Genomic DNA, 23,663 nt, shown 5'->3' on the forward strand with positions numbered 1-23,663 from the left:
AAGAGACAGTCAACAACTTAAAAAACCCCACAAAACTGACAATGTACTTACAACGATTTTGAAATAGTCACTTGGGATCACCATGTCTCCATTCTTGACCCATTTCACAGTTGGAGTTGGTTTTCCAGTCACCTCACACTCAAAGACAATGTCCATAGATTCATGAGCATAGATATTTGCAGGCCGCTTCAGAAATTCAGGAGGAACTTCAAATAAAATGGAAGACAAAAGACGGTGTTAGCATCCACAAAAACAGATCAGTTGTGCTTGTACTCAACACAAAAACCGATGGCTTCAGGGACTCTAGCACGAAGAGTAGCAATGTTGGCAGAAATTTTCAGATCAGGGCTTGACAGAAGCCAATATAAGGTCTGCATTATTTCAAAATTACATTTGGACTGGTTAAACAGCCAGACATTTTAATTTGAAATGACTTCTTGAGAATAAATGAAAGAAGAAATCAAACCAAGAGGTATAAAGTTAAAAAGTACTTTAAAATCAAGAGACATAGATGCCATCTAGAAAAAAAGTATTTCTGTGGTTGTAGAACATGTTACAGTTTCTTATCTGCTGTAGGCATGTGGCTGCATGCTAGAGTCCACAGCAGGCGGTGGATGTTAGACATCATTCACACTCCTCCTTCACCGACGTGGAGTTCATCTGAGCAAATCATTTAGTGCTTAATTGTGCAACAGTTTTATGTCCCTTTCACAAATAAAGAATCTTGTGGGATAAGCTCCCCAGCAAGACAGTGAAAGGTTATACAAAAGCCTTCAGTCATTCCTGCAGCAAAGTTTGTTAATTTATAAAATAGAAAGATAGTAAGTTACATTTGAAATTAAAAAGTCAGGCTGTGATGAAAACTGCTGTCTAGAACTTCTTCAATAATCTGCACTTTGATGCCAAATAAGTCCATTTGGAGCTCCATAAAACACAGAGCAGTGGCAGTGCAGTCGAGCTATGTCACACAACAGTGCACCATGGTCAGCAATAATTCACTTATTCAGACAAAACTCCGCAGTTGATACAACAGAAATTTTTCGGACAATCCTTTGTACTCAATACTTGAAGTCAGCAGGTAATTAAAAGTGAAAATTATATTTAAAAAGACTTTTTAAAACGAATGGACACAAACTAAGACGAAACTCTCGTAGGGTACCATTGCCTTGGGTTTCTGTGAGGAAACACAAATAGACAGTGCTGTATTTATCCAACGATGATCTTCTCCAGTTTGTGCAAGCCCAAGAAACACTACGTACAGGACTACAGACCTACCTCTGTATCATATTGATAATGTATTACAGATGCCTATGACCAAAGGTGTGTATTGCATAACACCGTAAAACAGACTGGTTCTTCATTTAAGACACATACCAAAGGTGTTCTCTCTGGGGCTTGTCTGCATTTTTAAAGGACCTTATGTACTCAGAGTAAGACTAATCAAATTAAAGCTATTTAAAATCCATAAAAACTCAAGAGATGGAGAATTTTTTGGTAATACAAGCTCCAAAGTGTGCAATCCACAGACACATTAAAAATCTTCCGTGAACAAATGTGTCGCTAAGAAGCATCCAGCTGTGTACAAGGACCCTCCACTTTCTTAGCGTAGCAGCAGAAAGAGCAGCTGTTTGCAGGCACATACAATTTGAATATCATGTCTTATGAAGAACATTCACCTATTTATTTGTTTTTACCCCACGCACTGACATAAGGGCAATCTGCTCACTTATGTTGGCAGGTCTGATTGTGCAAGTTCCAGGAAAGTCAAAAGTGGCCTTCTGCCCTTTAATATTTATCAAAGAAAGTCAATATGGGAAGGCTACAGAGTTTAGGCAAACATTTTACACGCTTCACCTATCAATGAGATTTACTTCATGCTAGGGAATAAGGAATATTAGATCGTGTTTTACTTCTTCCTGAAAAATGATTGTAAAGGTTTGTAGGTGGATTTCACATTTTTCATTTTAAAAACAGAAAGCTGGAGACAAGCAGTTCTCCAAAAAAACCTCAAGTTTTGGTTTATAAATTAGAGAACATGAACATACGGAGATATTTATTTATAAAGTAAGAAGATGGCTGAACCCTCAGATAGGCATGTAAACCCATGCTAGAAACGACATAAAGATGTACATATACATTCACTGCTCAATCTCTCTCGTGCAGGAGCAACAATCTGGACAGGGCAGAGTCCAGTTGCCTATGAATGTCTGCAGACATCCATTTCGTATAAACTTTCCATAAATTTACCAAACATGCCATTAACTCCACCTTAAAATGATTTAGGTATTTTTGTACTTACTATCTGTATCAGATGGCTGTTACAACCATATAGAACTCTGACATTTGAAAACTGTCTTCTGAATTTATTTGTGGCCAAATTGCGATTACTTATTCTTTATGAAAACAGTGTCTTTTATTATAAACTTTTATTTCTCCCTGGCATTTATCCTCAGCATTTTTATGCATTGGGAGCTGCACTGTTTCTCCACTCCCTTACCATATCCCAGCCTGTATTTTGGCAGGCTCAGCAAGTCATGTTTGCTTAGTTCTGGCATGACAAGTCACCTGCACCCTCCTCACAGACCCCCTCTATTTGCTCTATTTTGAATTAATCTCTGTAGCCCATACAGTTTCAATTATTTGCATGCAATTTCAGATGTGTCTCACCAGTGACTTGAAAAATGGCGTAAATACAGTGCTCTCACTACAGCAAATATCTTGCCCAATTCATTCTACTACTGTGTTTGCCCTTTACTAGATGCATGGCACTGATGTCAGCCCATGATAGATCATTGCTCTCTCATCATTAGCCATTTTTAACTAATGAGTAATTTTGTTCCAGTCTGCTTGATCAATACTTTATGTTCTCATTTCCTTTCAATCTCTTTCTCCATATGTATACAGACCCACACATATCGATTCTCAAAATGATTACATAGTTGAAAAAGATGGAACACAAACATTAGAAACATGAAAAGTTAGTTTCTCCGTGAATGTACAATGCTCCTGTTTTCATACCGTTTGTTACAGGCTAACATTTAATTCCTTAGCCACATATTAAACTTGACACAGGAATCCTAATAAATACAAGCCAATAGCATTCACTGTTAAAAGCACAAAACGTGTAAAAAAATCCAGCTGATGGCCTCAAAATACATGCAAAGCCCTGTACTGAGCAGCTATATGTAAAAATCAAGGATGAGAAATGGGATGTGTAAGAGAAGTTCCAATAAGCAGCTCAACGCAAAAAACAGCTGCTCTGGGTTCAGATTGCCCTTGTCAAAGTTAGTTACTTCATCAAAAGAAGTGTTATGATACCATTTACCTCTAATTAACCTATATTTTTATCCAATTTTCCATTTTACTTCTACGTAAATGGTCACCTCTCTCAAAAGCATAGCCACCCTTTTGTTTCAGAAACAATGAGCATAAATATGAGGAAGGGACTCAGCAGCCCTTTCCTCAGTAAGAGAGAGCCATCAGACAGGGCAAGTCCCACTTCCTCAGTACCCTCACGTTGTCCGCCCCGCACAGACAGTACAGTGGGAGGATCCTATCACAAATTGAAGATGGACGTCTCTAGCAATACTCCACATATTTTCCTCTTTGAATATGCTGCCAGCAGTTTAGACTTCCCTCAACATCCACCTAGTGGGTAAGAGACTTCCATGACACCTAGCAGAAAATGGATAGCTTTTTAAAAGCAAACCCAAAACTGAACGGCAGAAGAAGGAACAGCAGTAGTTTGGCAATGGCCATCGCTAATCTGAAAGGTTGAGAGATGAGTAGAGGACGATAAGGAGGGAGGAGCACCAGAAAGGAACTGATGGACCACCACATCTGAAACAGAATTAGTGCAAAGTAAGGTTCTGGGATTATTTCGGTTTTCTCCACTAATGTTTAACTTGTAATGAAGACATCTGGGAAGTACTGAAATATCTTTAGCAACTGATACCGCATTAACTTGGGGCATCATCCACAAGCAGACATTAATATTGAATCATAAGGTCTGATTTTTTTTTGCCACAAAAATCAAAGTTGAACCAGATATCCTATTACTTGCTCTCAAATATATTTGATTTAGGAGATTAAGAACTTTAAATACATTATTTTTCCAAAGTGACTTTGCTCTTCTGGCTTATGGAGCAAATGCCAAGCTGCTTACAAAGGGATAATAATATGAGAAGTGCTCACTTTATTATCAATTACTTTCTAGTTAATGAATTAAAAAATTCTTTTAAAAACACACTTTTACAGTTTAACTATGTCAATGTTTAGCATTCACACAGATTAACACAATGCAAGTACAGATGTTTGTGGTAGAGAAGTTAAATTGATAACCAGAGAGCAAATGAGCCTATTACCATAGAAAATAAGATTTTTAATGGAAGATTATGTGTTCTGTTACCAAACAGACAATTAAACTTCAAAGAAGACTTGGCAGCTCAGCCCACTCGTCTATCCCTCTTAATGTTAGCACGCAAATAACTACTTAAATTGCAAGATGCTTGCACAGAATTTCACGTGCACTACAGTACCCTCAGAGAGGCCCCACCCAAGAGTATCTTTTGTAGATCTAAAAAGACAAAATATTTTGATCACAACAGTGATCAACAAAAAAAAACCCCAATCTACATTGGCAGTTGATTCAAACTGCAAAGCTAAATCCCAGCAAAAGTGAAATATCTGAAAAATAAAAATGCTTTTTAAAGCCAACAGCTGTAAAGTGATGGGAGAAGCTGAGGAACTACATATACTCAAGAGGAATTGCACCCAAGCTGAAGTGGAAATAGGAATAGGTGCTGGGCATGGATGCCATTCCACCAGCACAGGTGATCAGAAGGAAATGGAAACAAGCTGCCTCAACTCTCTGCTTCTCCGTCTCTTCAGGTATAAGAGTGGCAAAAGGCAACATACAGGACTGAAGTTCTGATCCTCTTCATCCTTGTGCACCAGCACAATCCAACATGGTGAATTCACCAAAAAAAAATGGACCACACTGTCTGTGCGTTGTTTTTTAAATGCTCAAGGATTAGAAATCTTCTAATAGCTATGTGGAGAGTATTACAGCAGCACCACTTACTCTAAACAGAAAAATGGTTTCTTCAAATGTCTTTTCAGTGGTCAGTAAGCTCTTGCCTGTTCTCTGCCATTAAGAGAGGAATTTTGTGGCCTTTAGGGGCATAGTCAAAAGAATCTGTTTTCAATTCAGCCATCTGTATGGTTTCAAATGAGAGAGAAATTAATTACATTCAGTCCTCCTCTCCATCTCTTGAAGAGCTTTCCTTTCAGTCTTACAATCACTGACATAAGAACAAAGGTTTCTGGTTTCTCAAACTCATTTCAAACCTGAAACATCAACCTGATCTATAACTACACAAGAAAAGGAAAAATTCAAGTTCCGCACAATTAACTTATCAGAATTTCCAGCTTTCTTAGTTACCAGCACAAGAACCTTCTCCTACAATAACCAAGTCAAAATGCTGCTATCCTAGGCAAGATCTCATTTTATGTGCATTAACCTTCCCCAAAAGTCAAATCTGTTCCATGTTGTTCCCCAGAAGGAAGAAAACCCTAATGGTGACAAAGTTGTGATCCCTGATAATCAAACCTGAGGAACAAAGAAAACCCTGCAGAGGCAGAGAAGTGACCTCAGGCAGGCAGGCCATTTAGACCACCATAACAAGAAAAAAATCTAGAAGTCTGAAATCTTTTTTTAAAAGTATCCAAAAAAGAACTAGACATTCCATGCCCAGTACTCCTCAAAGGACGGGGAGCTGCAGCTGCACCATTCTCTCACTTCCTGATATATTTAAAACACTGTCTGTCATACATGAAGCACAGAAGAAGAGTCTCATTTTGATGCAACAGAAATGCAGACTGCAAACTACACTTTAAAAAGGCTTCTTCTCTTTTTAAAAGCATTAATAAATAGGCATTAATAATAGGTCCGAGCATAGCATCAGACAAAACTAACAAACACGTGATCAACCGTAAAAGGTAGATCACTACTGTTACTGTTTTGCTGTTCCCCATGTCCTCTATCACCTCCCTTGTTCTGTGCAGATGAACTACCCTTCCCGCTCCCAACAATTCACTGAACTCCTGCAGACAGGACTCTGCTATTAACTCCAAGTCCCTCAAGAGCTACATGACTACATAAGCATCCTTGTATGTAGGTATAACATGCTGCCTCACAGCACAAGTGCAACACCCACTTCATCCTCCCTGCAAGTTAAACCTCATTAGCACCACTAACCAACAGAGCTTTTGACTACTCTGAACAGGTCTCTGCTCAGTCTGGAGTGGTGAAGAGCACCACCGCTAAGTCAGGAAAATTCTTGCACCTGCGACTGCTGGCCTAGCAATGAGCAACCTGAAGCAAACCCCAAGTTCTCACTCAGCATCACAGTATCACAAAGTGACAAGACAACTCATACCAGGATGAAACCTCCTGATGAAGTATGATGTGTATGTTTTGTCACCTGTCACACAAACAAAGACCATGCGTTAACCCTGCTGCAGGACTATTTCCTTTGCACACTGAAGCAGCACTGTAACTTCTTCAACAGTCTAAGGCAGCCGAAAGACTGAAATGCAACAACTGGATTTCCAAATAGAAATTGTCAAGGACAAGACTGACGTAGCCATTTCTGCTTCCTCAGCCACCTACAAATGCCCTCAATCCCCCAAAATTAGAAGTGTGTTTTCTGAAGTCACAATTAAATCATAGTTCTTGGAAACATCTCTTCAGCCTCTTCCTTCTACACTTTTGTCCATGACAAATATTTCTTCAGCAATCAATGCTTACCATTCAAATAAAAAAGCACTTTCTAATTCTACATGTTTGCACATACTCCAAATAGCAGATATAAAAACTAAGTAACTGTGTAAATTTTCATAATGTACCTCCAATTAATGATGAACTAAGCATTCTTGGTCACATGACTTCCATTTTATAATGACATTTCTGATAGATGTTGTGGGTAGAAACCCCCTCTTGTATTTCAGCTAACAATCAGGATTAGCAATAGTGTTTAAACTGGACATTTTACTATAAAACTCGTTTCATATCAGCATAAAAGGGTAAACCCAGCGGAATTTTGTTTCCTTCTCCAGGAAGAACAAGATATTCCATTAGGATATGCTACAAATCCCATTAGAATCCTAATAAAGTTAAATTTTAACAACTGCAAGTCTGTTCCTAGGAAGGGTATAACCCTGCAATATGATGATCCCCCTGTTAATCCACTCAATCACACCTTGAGTCAATATTAACACGTGCAGTGGTAACACTGCAATACCTAAGTCCTTCTCCAAATTCACCTCTCAAGTGACAAACCCTTATATTTTAATAAAATGTTTGACAGGATTTTAAAATCCTTTAGCTTTGTTTTGTAAATTTACCAAACTGGAAGGTGTTTTACTGGATAGTTCCATCTCCAAATCAGACCACAGGACATCATTTCATTGCCTGGGCTAAGTTCGCCTTTCAGTGCTAACCCCAGAGAATTCTGTATTACATACAAAGTGCATTTTATTTAAAATAATGGCAATTTCCTCAGTCAGTTAGCTGAAACCAGCTAATTTCTGTCAGCCAGCAAGCATGACACGTAGGGCAGACTGATAAAGATGGTTTAAATTATCTGTATTACCATAGTGCCCGAAAGCACCCATGGAGCAGACCCATTATGTTAAAAACAAAGACAAAGTGTTTAAGGCAAACAATGAAATTAAACAAATTCAGGATAAATTAGAACACTAAACCACTAAGGTGAGAGCAACAGTTGTCAAATGTCTCAGTTACATCTTACATTCACCTCAGCTTACAAAAATGTTTTCTGTTTCATGGTATCAAAGTGCAATTCCAAACTGTTAGCCAGCCTACTGGCCTTCTAAATACATGTTTTTCCAAAATTTTGATTCTGTTCCAAAATGTCATGACATCCTTCACCTCCTGCCATTCCCACCAAAACCTAGATAAAATGTATAGATTGATATTTGACAGCAGAACTTTAGATTATCTTTTAATTCTATGCTATAGTTGTACAAATTAGTTGGTTTTCTTCAAGTGTATCCCCGAAAAAAAAAAAAAGGAAATTACACTTCCAACGGAAATGGGGAATTATAATGTTCTTCCTTAAAAACGGAAATCTATCTGGATAAGTACTCTGAAAAAAGAGATTAAAAAACCAAAACTATGTCACAGGCAAGTCAAGTCTTCCCAACCTCTGAGCAGGGCTGTCATGTCCTTAAAACACACTCGGTATGCAGCTGGAAAATTTGCATAGCAAACAAAAGCTAAAAAAAAGGAACCTTTTTAGAGAAGTATCCACAGAATAGAAAACTGTCAAATGAATATATATATAAAAATAAAACCACTGTACCAAGACACAAAAAGGTTATGAAAATGTAAACTACTACATGCACAGCATTTTTTATTGGCAAAACCCAAAGTTCCTGTTTATCAATGGAAATTGCAGATGGAAGTTTCTGTGGTAGTGACATTATATTATTTTTCTTACCTAGTAAGATAATGATTGCATGTGTCTGGCTTTAGTAAGTAAAAATTTGACTTTTTTGTGTTTTAGAAAATGAAACCTAACATACCTATAGACGAATGGCTCTCTGTCTATGGCATCCTGACCAGCGAGTTCTTCCCCACTTGACAAGATGAAGCAGGGAAACAGGGAATATTTTTAAGTTTTGCTAACAGGATCCCAGGCAGACTATGTTAGCCTCTGCTCATTAGCTGAAAAGGTCCAAATGAACACTTGGTGCTCATCTATGTTTTTGCTCATGTGGACTCTCTGGTGCTTTACAGCTTCCTCCAGAAATGCTGAAACCTCTACTACGCAGAGATGTGATTCCAGTGGGGGGGAAAGGGCAGGGGATGATCAGACTGCATTTGAATTAATTTGAAAACAAGTATTTTACATCTACAGTGGAAAGCTTTCATTTAGAAATTGCTAAAGTATGAACTACTCTTCAGAGGCTAACCCTTAAACAAACATTTCAGAAGCAGAAACTAAAACCAAAACATTCCATGATACTACAACTACCAAGAAACCAGATACGGACAAATAGTACAGAGCAACAATAAAGTAAAATTATATTGATCAATTAGAAAGTTAGAATAAAAATGTCAGGTCTAATTCAATAAATGTGTGTTTCTTTTTCAGGGAGAAATAATAGACTGTACATGTACGGAATAGGAAGTAATAGCAATAAACTTTGCAGGAAAAGGTCTGAGAAACAAGTACTTTATCAGAGATCAGAAATACAACCATAAACTAAATGTGGCTCCCAACACCATACTGGTATGAAAAGGAGTGATCATAGCGGGAGGTATAACAGCAGCTCCTGAGCCTCCTCTTCCATCCAACACACACTAATGCCTTGGCTGACCGTGATATTTGAGCACCACATTTCAAGGAAAACATGAACTCTGATTTACAAGAAAGCAATGAAAATGATCAATGATGCAGCAAATTGGCTCCAAAAAAAAAAAGCGGCCCTGGATTCAGTTATTTGAGCAAAGGCAAGGTTAAGCAATCATGCAATCAGATACCTCAAGCAGGTGAGAGAGCTTAATACGTAAACACTCGCTGCAATAGAAAGAAAAATTGTGTGTATCTATATATAGATAGATTTCTATGGATCATTCTTGCAAAGGAAGAACTCCTACAGGGGAGTAACACCCAGATACTTGCCCTGCTCTAAAAAATACAATACTCTATTGTTAACTCCTCTACTTTGGTACAAAAATAGGTTCTTTTTGGTAGTCAAAAAATTGTCTTTTAAAGCAACCATTATAAATTTCTGAATCTGCAGGAGACCACATATTGAGCAAAAACTCTCATTAAAAGCTGTGAGCTGTTAGCTTGGCTCATAGATTCGGGATGCAGACAATTAGAGGTTATGTACACATACCACAAATGGAACTGCCCGGGCCGTTCTCCAAGTGCAGAAACATACAGTGAGTTCTCCAACCCTACACACTAGCAGTACTTTTCTTTACCTCTTCCATGTGTGGGGTGCCTTAGCAGTTGCAGCCCAATTCAGTACGCACATTGCATGCTGGCATTAAAGCTTTGGCAAGATTGCCACATCATCCACAGCTTCCTTAATCCTCTCTCTACAAAGGTACGCGTAAATAATGTCCTTTATAGCCAGCCGATCTGCTCAGCAATAGTCAGAAGTGTTTAGAGAAACTACCTTATCTAACCAGGATCTGCTGCAGACGCAGGGTCTGCTTTGCACTGCTTTCATAGTAACCATACCCTGATAACCGGTGAACAAAGGTTGCTGGTCAGCAGGACACATCCAGGAACATAAGAACACAGTAAAGGCTGCACAGTGCGACACAGCAGCCAACTGCACACATCAAGGATAGACTAGAAGAAAGGCATAAAAGCAATACAGCTCTGTATATTCTCCCAGCATCGAGCAATCCCTGGGATTTCCTGAGAAAGAGGAGGTACCTTTATGTTTACTAGTCCTGGTTGGATTTTGCCTTTAAAAAACTGTTCTTGCTGCTTTCTGAATCCAGGTAAGCCTTCAGCAGCCCTAATGCTCACAAAAGTAAGTTCCACGTGATGCTCATGGAGAAAATTTACCATTTTTTGCATGTCTCTGAGTCAACCAACCATGTGATGTCTCTTGGTTCTTGCAAACGAAGAGAACCAAGCATTCGTTCCCTATTTACTTTACCCATAGCACTGATGATTTTACGGAAAAAGAACACTTTTCGACATTCCATGTGTCTTTGATAAACGTTGTTACATTTCACACCTTCTCTGGCTTTACTACACGTGAGAGCTTTGTCACATTTAAGAGGGAAGGGAACAAGAACTCCTCATGGCATTTGATATATAGGACTGTCACAGATCTAAACATAACGATTTTTCTGCTTAGGTGCCTAATTCTTTTCCTAACACTTCCTAGCATTTCTTTTTTAAGATCTTGCATTTTCCAAAGACTTCAGTATTTTACGCAAAACCCGGCTGAAAGTTCAGCGACCACCACTATATACATTTATAGAACTATGTTTAAGTGTGTATACCACTTTATAGTACATTGAACATCACCTCTCATTTAATTGCTCAATTGTTTCTGACACAAGGAGGAGGGTCGTCACTATCAGCATTCATGCTCGCAACCCCAATCCACTCGGAAGCAACAGCAACGTTTGTCCCCATACAATCCCCTTCTCCAGATCACTTACAAAAATGCTGAACCATGCAGACTCGGCGCCACTGAGAAAACGAACTTTTTAGTCCCACTCTAATCTTCTACCTGTTAAACAATTTATTTATTCTCTTTTATCTACACGAGGTCATTCCCTTCGACTCCACAGCACCGTTGTTTGAGGCTCTTCATGACAGAGATTGTTAGAAGTGTTCTGGGAACAGAGGAGCCCTCAACATCCTTCAAGAGGTTCTCAACAGTAAAGTGTGGCTTTTTCCCCACAAAATATACACAAATGGGTTCAATACATAGTATTTCCCAAAGATCTAACACCACTATATTTTATTATAATTTTTGTCAATTTAACTGCTCCAGACATCAGATTAACTCATCCACAGTTTCCCAGATTTCTCCCAAAAGACTTTTAAAAAGCCTCATGTCACATTGACCAAGTATTTTTAGTCTGATTTTTTTTTTTTCACTCTGATTAGCCAATTTAAGTGATAGGTTACACACCACACTTGGGAACTCAGGATTTCACACTTAAACTCGTTGAGAAATTTTGAGTGAATACCATCTGGTCCTGATGATTACTTACTGTTCACTTTATGGATTTGTTTTGAAATACATTTTACTAGCTCTACTATTTCAGGTAGCCCCCCCCCCCCCCCCCCCCCCCCCGCAAGTTCCTTCTATTTTAAAAAATAATTTTAAAAAGCAGCTTCCAATTTTGTAGAGAACACCGATATCAAGGATTCACTTTTCTGCTTCAGGCCATCTTCTTCCCCCTTTCTCTTTACTTTCAATCATCTGATGACCCTACACTTTCTCTGGCAGGCCTCCTGTCTTTGATGGGCTTGGAAAAAAACTATTAGAAGACTTTTATGTTATTAGCAAATGATTGAAAGCTTTGTATTATTTTACTTGCACACAACCACGAGAAAAATAATTTTCTTTATCTTGCTGTCAGGAGATTTCTGGTGGGGGGTTGGGGTGGGGTTTTTTGTCTTTCCAATACAACCTTTGACTGGCATTAGGCAGTCCCTGTGAACACCACACAGTTCCTTAAACAAACACCACGCCACTTGCCAAGTGTTTAACCTTTTTGGTTGTGCCTTTTCATTTTGTTTTTTGTAAGCTTCCTTGACATTACATAGAACCCCCTTTTATAAGACTAAATACTGATGCTCAGTGTCACCACCATGCAGAGGCAATCAGCTGCACAGCCCTAATACTGTGAGTTTCAAATTTAAGCCTGGAATCTCAATTTAAAGAGATTCTGTGTGAAAAATTTCAAACATATGCATCGTTATCACCACCTTCATGAAAACAAGGCATTATATCTCCTCTGATCTGTGTGAACTTCTGGCATTTGAACCGAAGTTGATCAGGTCATGGGGGGAGGAATGAACACTCAGCAACGCGATGCTGCTAAGCCCAATTTATTAAGCAAGAGAGAGGCTGCGGCTGGGCAACTTCTATGCTCATGCACATGCATATGTATATACTACCAACCCCAACCCACCCTGGTGAGTGGGTGCAGTAGAGCTCAGGGGAAACTCAACTCTCCCTCTGACTAGTCTGTCTTGGGTTCTTCAGCAGCAGCTCAGCTCCAACACATAATGGTTCCTCCTTGGGCACTCCGCTCCTACGTAACACCTTCCCAAGCTCAACTGTACCGACTCGCTGGACTGACATTTGGGGTACATCTCAGTTGAGGAGACGTGCATGAAAGTGCAAACGAAATGCTTCCCCCAACGCAACCTATCCTTCGCTTGGTCTGCTTAATAAACTGAGCTTAGCAGTACCACACTGTCTGGTGGTAGTTCCTCATCATCCTCCACGATACAAATCGGTGAAGAACACAGGCAAGCCTCAGAGGACTGACTGTGTCCAGATCGCTTTTGGCACAGCCCTTGTGGAAGAATTCGAGTTACGTGTGCTGCATGGTGTCACGAGAGCAACAGAAAGTACTGTTTTTCATGTAGAAAGAAGCCACCCTCAAGGAGCCCCATCCCACCTCCCTGCAACACACCGTCAGGGCCCTGGGAGGTGTGGCTCAAGCACCGGTCACACAGCACACACCAACACTGTGGTGGGTCCACGTGTGCACCAAAATCCAGAGCAATGCAACTGGAATTGCAACACAGCTGGCAAAGGTTCCTCTAGGATGGCAAAGCAGCAGTGCGTGGACACGCTACAGAGCCTGGCATTGTGTTTGTGAGGCGGTGCAGATGAATATCATAGAAAATCATATGTAATCCCTGCAAATATTAGTCAAAAGCATAAACATTGGAAGACTTTTTTTTTTCTTGCTTTACAGAATTTCTTGTATTCTGTAGATTTCCCTGAAAAAATCAATATATCTGTCTCCCCAGCTGGCAAGCCCTTGGTGATAAATCTACCCTCAAATACACTAGTTTCCTGTAGGGTTACACTTTTGACAATGGTCAAAGCCTGGGATCTGTTACTGATTGCAATTTGTATCTGGTTTTGCCTGCACTGCTGTACCCTGCAAACCCGCCCTGTGCCTGGAAGGACTGTTCCCGGGGGTGAACCATGACTAGAGCCCAACAGAGATGCAAGAGCAGGTGTAGTAACAGCACAGCTCTCCTGGAATTTTACTTCCAGTGTGTCTCAGGGTAACAGACCTAAGGTGTGTGCTGTACAGCCACTGTACCCTGATCCACAGCACCCATAATGGATCAAGGGGTGGAATATGGCAATAACCCATACAGTTTGAGCTAGGGGAGAAGATGTGTCAGAATCTTCCCAGCTAGTCTCTCCCTGGATGAAACACTGAACTTTGTACAAGGGCCAATGCAAAGATGCTTTCATAAAACTTAAAGAGTAGTAGGACCCCCTAGTGAGCAAGTGTTTGTTCTATAATAACCTAAATTGTAACGGTTTTGCACACAACAGGTGAATGCATACATGAAAGCTTAAACTATTTGTAGAGTAATGATGTACAATGTAAGTGAATGAACAGTTGCCAGAGGTCAGCATTACCAACGTGTGGAAGGACACAGGGCTATCACAGCTTCACTCTGGACAAGAGGTAAGGGAAGCGCAGAGGCTGAGTGCGGTGAACCACAGCCAGGAGGACAAGGCAAACAAGAACCAAGCGCAATGAGCCTTGGTGCAGGCCAGAGATCAAACAACGGACAGGAGAACTTCAGCACAACTGCAGGAGAGGCATGCCAGGATACCATCACAGCCTGATGTGATGGACGGCACCTGAGGAGAAGGACCCTCAGGCAGACATCCAGCCCCACATAGCTCATGCCGAGGTGGAGCCAAGCTTTGCAGCTGAGCTACTGCCCAAGAGCTGGACACACAGGCTGGTGAGGGGCATGCTGTGTCGCCCAGGCTCCCAGTCGTAGACTCATGAGAGTGGTAACTGTGGCAGGTCGTGGTTGCTGGTGGCAGTGGGTGTCAACATGCAGCTCTGCCTGACACAACTTACCCCTTGCTTGGTCTGCTTAATGAATCCAGCTTAGCAATGTCACCTTGTTTAGTGTCCCTTCTTCCAACACAAAACTTGTTTCCAATTTTGTGCACCTGGTTCAGTCCAACACTAACTAGTTAGTTGTTCCCCCCCCCCCCCTTCTTTCTGTTTGAGCTTTGCTAATTTCTGTTTCCTTTTATGTGAGGATATGGAGTGTTCGCCTCAGTATCTTTCCACTTGTCATCTCCCCTCCAGTGCTTGTAGTAAAACCCCTCTGTGACCATTTTTAATTTCAGATACCAAAGATTTATTTCCGTTTTATTAAGACTGAGCCCACCCTTTGTGTATGGACACACTCTGTGAAAAATTCTGAAGGGATGGTCTGGGATTAACATGCTGTTATCAGGGTGAACTTTGCAATTAAAGAAGAACTCACAACAAAGAACAGATGACAAAATAAATTTCTATATTAAAATGAGATAACCAGATAATCATATATGTAAAAGCTTATCAATCATAATAAACTAAAACAGAGCTCCCTCACGACGCTTATCAGTGGATATTACTGATTATTATTCAAAGCAAAACTTCTAATCAACTTGCAGGACGATTTTTAGAAGTAAACCTTTAATCTAAGCATCAGTAATGTAAAAATGTTACATTCAGTATTTTTATGTTTTACTAAACCCTCCTTCCCCAGTCCTTCTAGGAGAAATCAAGCCTGTTTGACCCTGAATCTGCTCCAAGTACCATGGAAACACCTGAATAACAAGAACGCTCATCAAAATTTAAACTTCTTACAGCAGCACCAAAGGCAATGAAAATTTTATTGAATTCCAGAGCCCTAATTTTCTACACAAAGAACACGCGGCAAAGAGGCAGCAGAGACAGACCTGTGCAAGACAGAGGCCTATAGCCTTTAGGCTCTTGTTTCCAATTTTCAGCGCAAACCTACCGCCAGCTGAAGCCCTCAATTTCAGTTACTACCACACCATGTCTCATAAGCAAAGCTGCAAGAGAGGCTTGGGAGACTGTTCTGGTTAGATCCCCCCCACCCCTTCTAAAATAAAACACTAACATGGATCCTCCATTCTATAGTGATGCTATTTAATGAAAGGATCTGCAGCACTGCTTCAATCACTGGGCAAAATAAAACATATTACTTTTGGCATTTAGGGATATTTATTCTGGATATGGGGATTTGTACCTGAAAGGCAGGTTTAAAGCAACTGCCAGCACAGCAGGCACGTCATGACATGCAAGTTCAAACACATCCACCAAAGAGTTTTAGTTCTCAGTAAAATGTGTTATCGCTTTATCATTACTCATTCACTACTGTATAAAGACTTTTTAAAAGACGATTACCACACCTAACGCATTTGGAAACACTGCAGTGTTACCATAAAGCTAGTAAATGGTTACGACAGCTAAGGAGGAGCCTTTCCAGCAGACTGTAAAACAAAGGTTTGGTGACTTTCTAAACTATTGTGATAGGTAAAGCTGAGGCCTCCATCTACAGTGAATAACACTGGAGTGCCTTGCTAAGAACAAGTTTAAAACTTGCAAAAACGGGAATATGCCAAATTTTCCACAGGTATTTTCTTCCTTGAATCGTGCTTTTCAAAAACTCAAATCGTATATTTACGATTGTTCAGATCCTTTTGACCAGTGAAGGAAAAGTTGGACTTTATTTTTAAATTTTTCATTTTGTCAAAGTCACCCAAGAGAAGAGAGGTGCCCGGAGAAAGGAGAGGGGACTGAAGAACAGTAGGATGGGGTGAGAAAGCTGGGACAAGTGGGATAAATTCAGGCACAGACAGATACAGATGGAGGGAGACAGCACAGCGAGAGAAATGGCCTGGCTGGACAATGACAGCAAGAGCGATGGGAGTGCTGATAGCACTATGATTCGTAAAAGATCTCAGGAAGGCAGAGAGACTAATGGAGAGAGGAAAAAAGCAAAGAGGTGGTGAAGGAAAAAGGGTAAAAAGGCATGAACTAACTGAAGAGATGGGGATCAACTGAGCAAAGAGTAGGCATCTGAAGGGATCTGAAACCTGAAGACTAGGACTTAGGAGGACACTAGAGAGAATAAGTAAAGTAGAAAAATACATTAATGAGTGTGGCATACAAGAAAGGTCAGGACAGGCTGGGACATCGGAGAAAGAAGAGGGCAACACTGGCAGAAATTCTGCAATTGTTGCCCCCTTTAGAGGCTGGAGTTGCCCAGGAAGGCCAGCCTCCCCCTCCATACCCTCAGCGAATGGACGTCCCCTCCCGCCCAGCGCAGCGAAGAGCCCCCGGTCGTTGGACACGCAGAGGAAGGGTGGCTGTTACCCTCCTGGCTCGAGCAGCAGAGATCGCCATGAAAGCTTCTGACCACCTCACCCACTGCCGGAGGTGAGCAGGGCCTGGCGAAGGCACCACGAAAAGGGAGTGAACGGTTCCGTATCTAACGGGCCCCTACAAAATCAGATGCCTTCCCTGTCTGTGCCTCATTGGCGGGGCTGGGGTGGATGTCGAGAACGCAAACCCGGTTTTCGCCAGGTGACTGCAACCTTGTGATCTGGGTCAGTGGCCGGACAGAGCAGCAGAGCTGCTCGCCCTTCTCCAGTGCATAACACCAATCACAGCTCTAAAGGGACCTATTAAGAGATGCATATTCTGAAAAATCAATGTTTAAGTGTCTCACACTGGGCACTAAAACAGCTGGATACATTTCATCTCAATTTTTCTGTGTCTCAGTCAATTTTTAAAATGGATTCAACACCACTTCATTTCATCAGAGTACAAAAATACATTCATTAGTGGTTATGAATGATTCAGATTCCATGGTGCTGAATACCAAAACAGAAATAAATATGGATTTGAACAGAGCATAATAAATAAATCATGGTACTATCCCCTGAATAAGAAAAAAATATCAAATACTGACTATTTTCTCCATAAAGTAGTACTATGAAGTTTGCGCACTGCATAAGGCAGTAAGATCCTCTGGAGAAACTGCAGAAGAACATGTGTTTTAAGATTTTCATAACTTCATCCCATAACAAGGGGAAGGAAGAGCTGACAAATTAAAGATGGCTAGCCTTGAAATTTCGTATTTTTTAACATTTGCCTGTGTAGCCTTCACAATGGAGCGGTGTATTTAAGTGTCTGAGACTGGGAACCTGGCAAAGGCCAAAAAGGGCATAGATTTTAAGGTAACTTCAAATATTAAACCATGTGTTCACTGAATACAGATTGACTCAGATCACTTGGGAAGAAAATAAACTAGGTCTGCAAACAGTAAAAATAATTGATTGGATCCACTGCTCCACTAAGGCACTCTCATCTTTACCAAAGCACGACATGATATTCCAACAGCACACTACTGCACGAACCAGGCATATCCCTACAGTAATTGCCCACTAGGAAAAATACTTTTTTTTTTTCTGATCAAGTCAAAAAAAAGATGGAGAGTTTATGCTTTTCCATTTTTTTGGTTTGTAATGACACAAATTCTGTAGGCTTGCTTTACATGTCAATTAAGTTATCCAATCGCTTTCATTTCCAGATCAATGAATGCAGGCCTATCTTCACATCAAAGTCTCTTCTAATTTACAAATCCCCAAAATAACCTTAATTACAATCCACTTCAATAATAGCTTCCACAGAAGGAACAACTAAACAAGTTAAGACTCTGCAGTCTGAAAAGAAACAACTGAAAAAGATACAATAAAGGCCTCTAAAATTATGTCTGGTATAGTGGGGGATAAGGACAGATTGCTTCAGCATTTTCCCATGCAAGCCAGGAAAAGAAAAGCCAAATAAAGTTAAAGGAGATTGGATTCAGAACAAATAAGAAGAAGGTGCTGTTCCTCCCAGTGTCATGGGATGCTGCAAATACAAGATATTTACGTGGGGGGAAGGGGGGAAGCAGGAGACTGATTAATAGAAAAGAAATCTATTGAGGATTGCTAAATAATGTAGAAACTACATGTAGCCCAGCAAATCCCCAATCTGCAAATGGCTGGAGAATGAGACATTACTCAAGGGAAGCAACAAATATTCTTGCCCTTTAGGTAAATTCTCTCAGCCATCTGCTTTTGGACACTGTTAGGAAAAAGATACCAAATACACAAGCCTTTCGCCTGGTCTAGCGCAGCTACTCCTCTATTTCTGTGCTCACGCTGCTCACAAAAATGTGTGCATAATAAAACTAAACTGTCACACACCTTTGTTTGCATAATGTTATTTTTAAAATATTATGACTTTAAATGCACGGCCATCCTCAGCCCTGACAGCAGGCACTTCAGCATCCAGGGCCCCATGTCCAAACACTCCCATTCCTGCCCATCCCATGGCTTGCTCAGTGCTTACTTTCCCTTTCCCTGGTTTCATGTCAGCCACACTCCTCTTCACGGAGGCAAACAGGAGGACACGTCAGGTATCAGACCTGGCAGTGGCCACGTCTTGCAGTAGGAGGTTTACCACACATACACGATGCTGATGGAAGTTTCAGCTGGGTATGATGAAGACTGTGGTACCTCCATCAGGAGGTTTTTGCCCAGAGCGCACAAGGAGAGCTTTTCAAGGAGCAATGCAGCAATGCACTCCTAAAGCACCGTCTGCAACCAAGGGGAACAGACCCTTGCGCACCTTGGACAACCTGCATTGTATTTGAGTCCGTACGGCAAGCCTTAAAAAACCATTGCGCTGAAAGACCAAAAGTCTTACAAATGTAAATATGAGTTGAGTTAGAAGTAGGATAGAGTGGAGTATCTTCCAACTTCTGTATGACTGAGCACAAACACCACACCACTAAAACGCTGTGCTGTACCAAATATTATGCTCTGATTTCACTTTTTTAAAAAAAAATAATTAAAAATGGGATCCCAACAACTTAAATACATAAAGATACAAAATAAACTTAGGGCAATCTTAGTAAACTGTATCATTAGTTGCACAAAATCACATGCTCTAATGAACCTTTTGCCTTTCTAGAATTACTAAAGTTGGAATCTGGAGCTGTCTTTCACACCACACTGCAAGAATCAGTCTCAAATTGGCAGCTTAAGTGAATACAGAGAAGTTTGCTGCATGGTACAGTGCTGTCCCCCTCTGGCAGGGGGCTACTGAGAGGTGGCCACAAGTGGCTTGCAGTCCACTACTAAGCCTTCAGTCTCTTGGGTTTAAACCTAAACCTAAACAACCAAGTCCCTGGCTCTGTTTCGTCAGTCTAAGGGAAAAACCCCCAAACACAAAAGTAAAGCAGAAAAGCAGCATGATTTCAAAGCCCAGGTGTGAATTTGCCAGACTTTTTGCTTTTACAGTTTGCTCACCTTGAACTACTACCCAGCACAAGAGTCATTGCTTCTCAGTCCCAGTAGCTCACAAGAAGCAACTGGAATTTGGACAAGCATACACCTCAGTCATGTCCTTTAAAATCCAGTAAGTTTGAGGTTCCTGTTCTGTATGGTAATTCAAAGGTATAGTATGGTATTCATACTCTGTATGGTATTCAGAGGTAGATAAATCAAGGCAGATATGAGGGGTAAGGAGTGTATCTCAAATCCATCAAAGAAATCTTGTAAGTTTGCAATATTTTAGAAAATAATTCTTCCTAGCAAATAATAGACTGTAGAGCATTCACACAATACTGATACAAATTACTAACTGCGTACAGATTAGGAAGAGAGGATATAAGAGCCTCAGTTACTCATTTTTCAACTTAGTAAATCAAACAGTGACCACCAACATAAATAATGCACTAAAACTCCCTAGAAAAAAATCTGGCATATAATTCTAAAGCATATTTTACAACATTTAGTATTTTTTGTAAGGTGGTACAATCACAGATCATTGTTTTAAGAAAAAGGGAGGACTGCTCTTTCAAATAAAGCTTTACATTTCTGAGCTGTTCTAGGCAAATGAAAAAATTAAAACTATTCCCCTTCATATGTAACATTTTTCTGCTCTTCAAAGAAATTTATCTTTTACTTGGAAAAGAATGATCAACAATTATGATCCAATGTGAAACTAAAGAAACCAAGTTTAAGTTTAGCAAGAAAACCAGCTTAAGATTTGGAGTCCCAGTATTTTGCCCCAGTATTCCAATTACCGATTTAATATTACCGTATGATTAATACGATGACACAGAGCTTTACTACAGTAGCAGCAAGAAAACTGTCAATGGAAACCACTTAATAGGCTTCATAAAAGCTTTATTCCTTGTATTCTGTTGCACTTGCTTACAATCCAGCTAAACTTTATGTAAGTTAATAGGTTAATTGTTTAAATTCTCAGTTCTCTTGTGTGTAATCCTCCAAGTTGACGCCTATACTATTCCAGTTCTAATCAAAAGAAGTATCAGGGAGACTAGCAACATTATAATGATTAATCACACTAATGGTAATTTAAGCAAATTAGCAGAGCAATAATCATGCAACGTGCAGATAAAGTATGTGACTGGAAGGAAATCTACAGTCAGTGCCAGGGATAGATACACTGGAGTTCAGGAAACCTCAGAAGCCTGATCTTACACAACAAAACCTCCTTTTTCATCTCCACAAAGCCTCCAGTGGTTATTTTCCCTTCCCATTCCATGCAAATTCTTGGATAGCTGTCCAAAACAAAGTTTCAACTAATTATTTATGGCATAATGATTTCAGCCTTATGTTTTTTCTGCACTGAAGAGAATGTAAGAGTGCACGAGCACTATCCTCTACTTCTCCATTAGCTTCTCACTGGAATCGCCTCCCTAACATGGTTTCTTCACAATGTGCTAGAGAGGAAGCAAACAGGCAAAGGAGAAATGCTATAAGTCAGAGCTATGTTATTGTTGACACTGCGAGTAAACAAAGTTATTAATTATACATGTACTGGAAAAGCCAAAGAAAAATTATTTGCCCAAAGGGAATAGGAATGGCAAAATTATATTTTAAAAATTCTCCCCAAAGCGTCACACACAGCTTATAGTAAAACATTTGAATTTACTAAAATGTATGCTTAGCAGCACTGACTCAACTCTCAGAAGCTATGAGCTGCTAAACTCCTCTCAAAAGAGATTTTCATTACAGAAGACTGACATATTTTAAATTGCACTTCTAGCCTCTTAGCTTCATTGCTACGCATGAAGCCTGCCTTCAGCTTCTCTAAAGACAGCATGCAGACTTGCAGACAAAGTGCATCATCCATTTCATAAAAGATATTCCAGTAGAATAGACAAAATTAATTTGAAGCTGGAACTCCAAAATACTTGATGAGTTAGAGAGCATGAAGCACAACTATCATCGAAGGCTGCTACAACTTTCCTATCTCCTTCAAGCACACTTCCACTCTGCAACATGCCTACACAAAAAGTACACAGTCCTACTGAAGTGAACTGCTCCTTGCGTTTACAGATCCAGGTCTTTACTGATAAAAAGTACTTCTGGGGAAGATTTTGCAGCTTGCATGCCTACCACCATTGCAGGCAATGCATTTACTCTTTTATAAACAGAAGTATTACATAAGCCTACATTCTATGTATTAACCTACCAATGCTGGGCAGGTTACAGTAGGCCTGTCAAGGTCCCCTACCTTGGGCCTTTCAGTATTGTAACTTAGGAGGACACAAAAAAACGCTCCTACTTAAGTTGTATTTACAGAACAAAACACTTCACTGAAACAAAAACCATCTGCTGTGAGTCAGAGGCAGGTAACCTGTGGAATGCCACTTCTAGAGCACAAGGGACCTTTGAATTACCATACAGAACAGCTATTTCCGTCTTCACTTGTAAATGCTTTGTTTAACACTGAGACTACACCTAACCTCCTACGAATGCAAAAAAAAAAAAAAAAAGAAAGGCCACAGAAGAAATCTTTGAGTCAGCACTTGAAAATAAACAAGACTAGCAGAGCTGTCAGAAATCAGGACTGGTTAGAAAAATACTTAATATAAAGATATTCTGCTGCCATTTACTAACCATTAACTATCCTGCTGTGAGCTTGGTTTCCTTCTATCCAGTATCTTGGATCCCGTTCACATTTTCTTACAGGCCTCCTTCCAGCACCTTTCTGAAGAGCAAGACTCAGAAGCATCACTGAAGAGCATGTAACAACTTGATTACGCAGATCACAGCTGCCTCAAAGGTCTTCACATCTACTACAAAACAGTGTGCTTAACTCAAATTGACACTGTAACTAAAGAAACCGCATTTACTAGAGGAATCAAAACTCCATGGTGTTTTTGTTTTAAATTATTCTTTATTCTCATCATGAAGACAAACTAATTAACTGCAAGACTGCGTAGGGAATAAGTCACCACAGATAACAGCCCGCCTCCTTACAACAAATTACTGAATTGTTTCATCCTTGTAACTTTGGGATAAACTTCCCTGCCAAGGACTATAGTTTGTATAATGAGGCATCTAGTAACTGCAATAATCTAGCTCCCATTAGAGAAATAAATTATCTGGGGGTATGAGAGTCAGCATAACTATCATAAAAATTTAACTTGAAAGAAAGCGTATGTACACTTTATGGTATGGTCTCTCTCTAGAGACTTATTTAAGTAATGCACGGTGTTCTTCAGCATTTCCATTTTAACATCACCCTCAGATTTCATCACAAAATTTGGTGGTGCAAAACCAATGCAAAAGTCTCTGTTGAAATGGGGAAAAAACCCTTAAAACTCGTAAATCCAAGAATCAAACTTAAAGCTCAATTCAACCAATTAAACATGGAAGGATGACCCTGATATATAGGAAAAAAAACACTTGCCATTTAGGGCAGAATTTCTATAAAAGGCGTTCTCACTTAGAGGAAGAAGGCATTTTAATGAGCTGCTTAGTTCACACATTCAGATTTCTTCGAAGTCTTTGGCATATGCAACTTAAAAATTCCTATTGAATCTTTCAGCTTTTACTTTTTAATTGAAATTCTGTCATCTCTTTGACAGGGAGTAAACCCAATAACAAAACCCCTGTCTCCAGGTTTTGATTATATCTACCATGTCCTTCAACCCTTAACAAGTATTCAAGAGCACTTGGAACATTGACCC

At 40.0% G+C, this 23,663-nt stretch overlaps 1 protein-coding gene across 3 annotated transcripts in view; it reads right to left on the reverse strand.

The window, feature by feature from the left end:
- Window positions 1-23,663, reverse strand: part of NEO1 (neogenin 1) — a 206,986-nt gene that overhangs the window by 74,611 nt on the left and 108,712 nt on the right. For all 3 annotated transcript variants that reach the window (XM_086471584.1, XM_086471583.1, XM_086471582.1), the window contains one exon: window positions 52-206. In XM_086471584.1, coding sequence (XP_086327710.1) covers window positions 52-206 — 155 coding nt within the window. The remainder of the gene's footprint in view (window positions 1-51; window positions 207-23,663) is intronic.

This window comes from Leptosomus discolor, chromosome 11 (assembly GCF_034619465.1).
Source record: "Leptosomus discolor isolate bLepDis1 chromosome 11, bLepDis1.hap2, whole genome shotgun sequence".
NCBI classification, from domain to species: domain Eukaryota; kingdom Metazoa; phylum Chordata; class Aves; order Leptosomiformes; family Leptosomidae; genus Leptosomus; species Leptosomus discolor.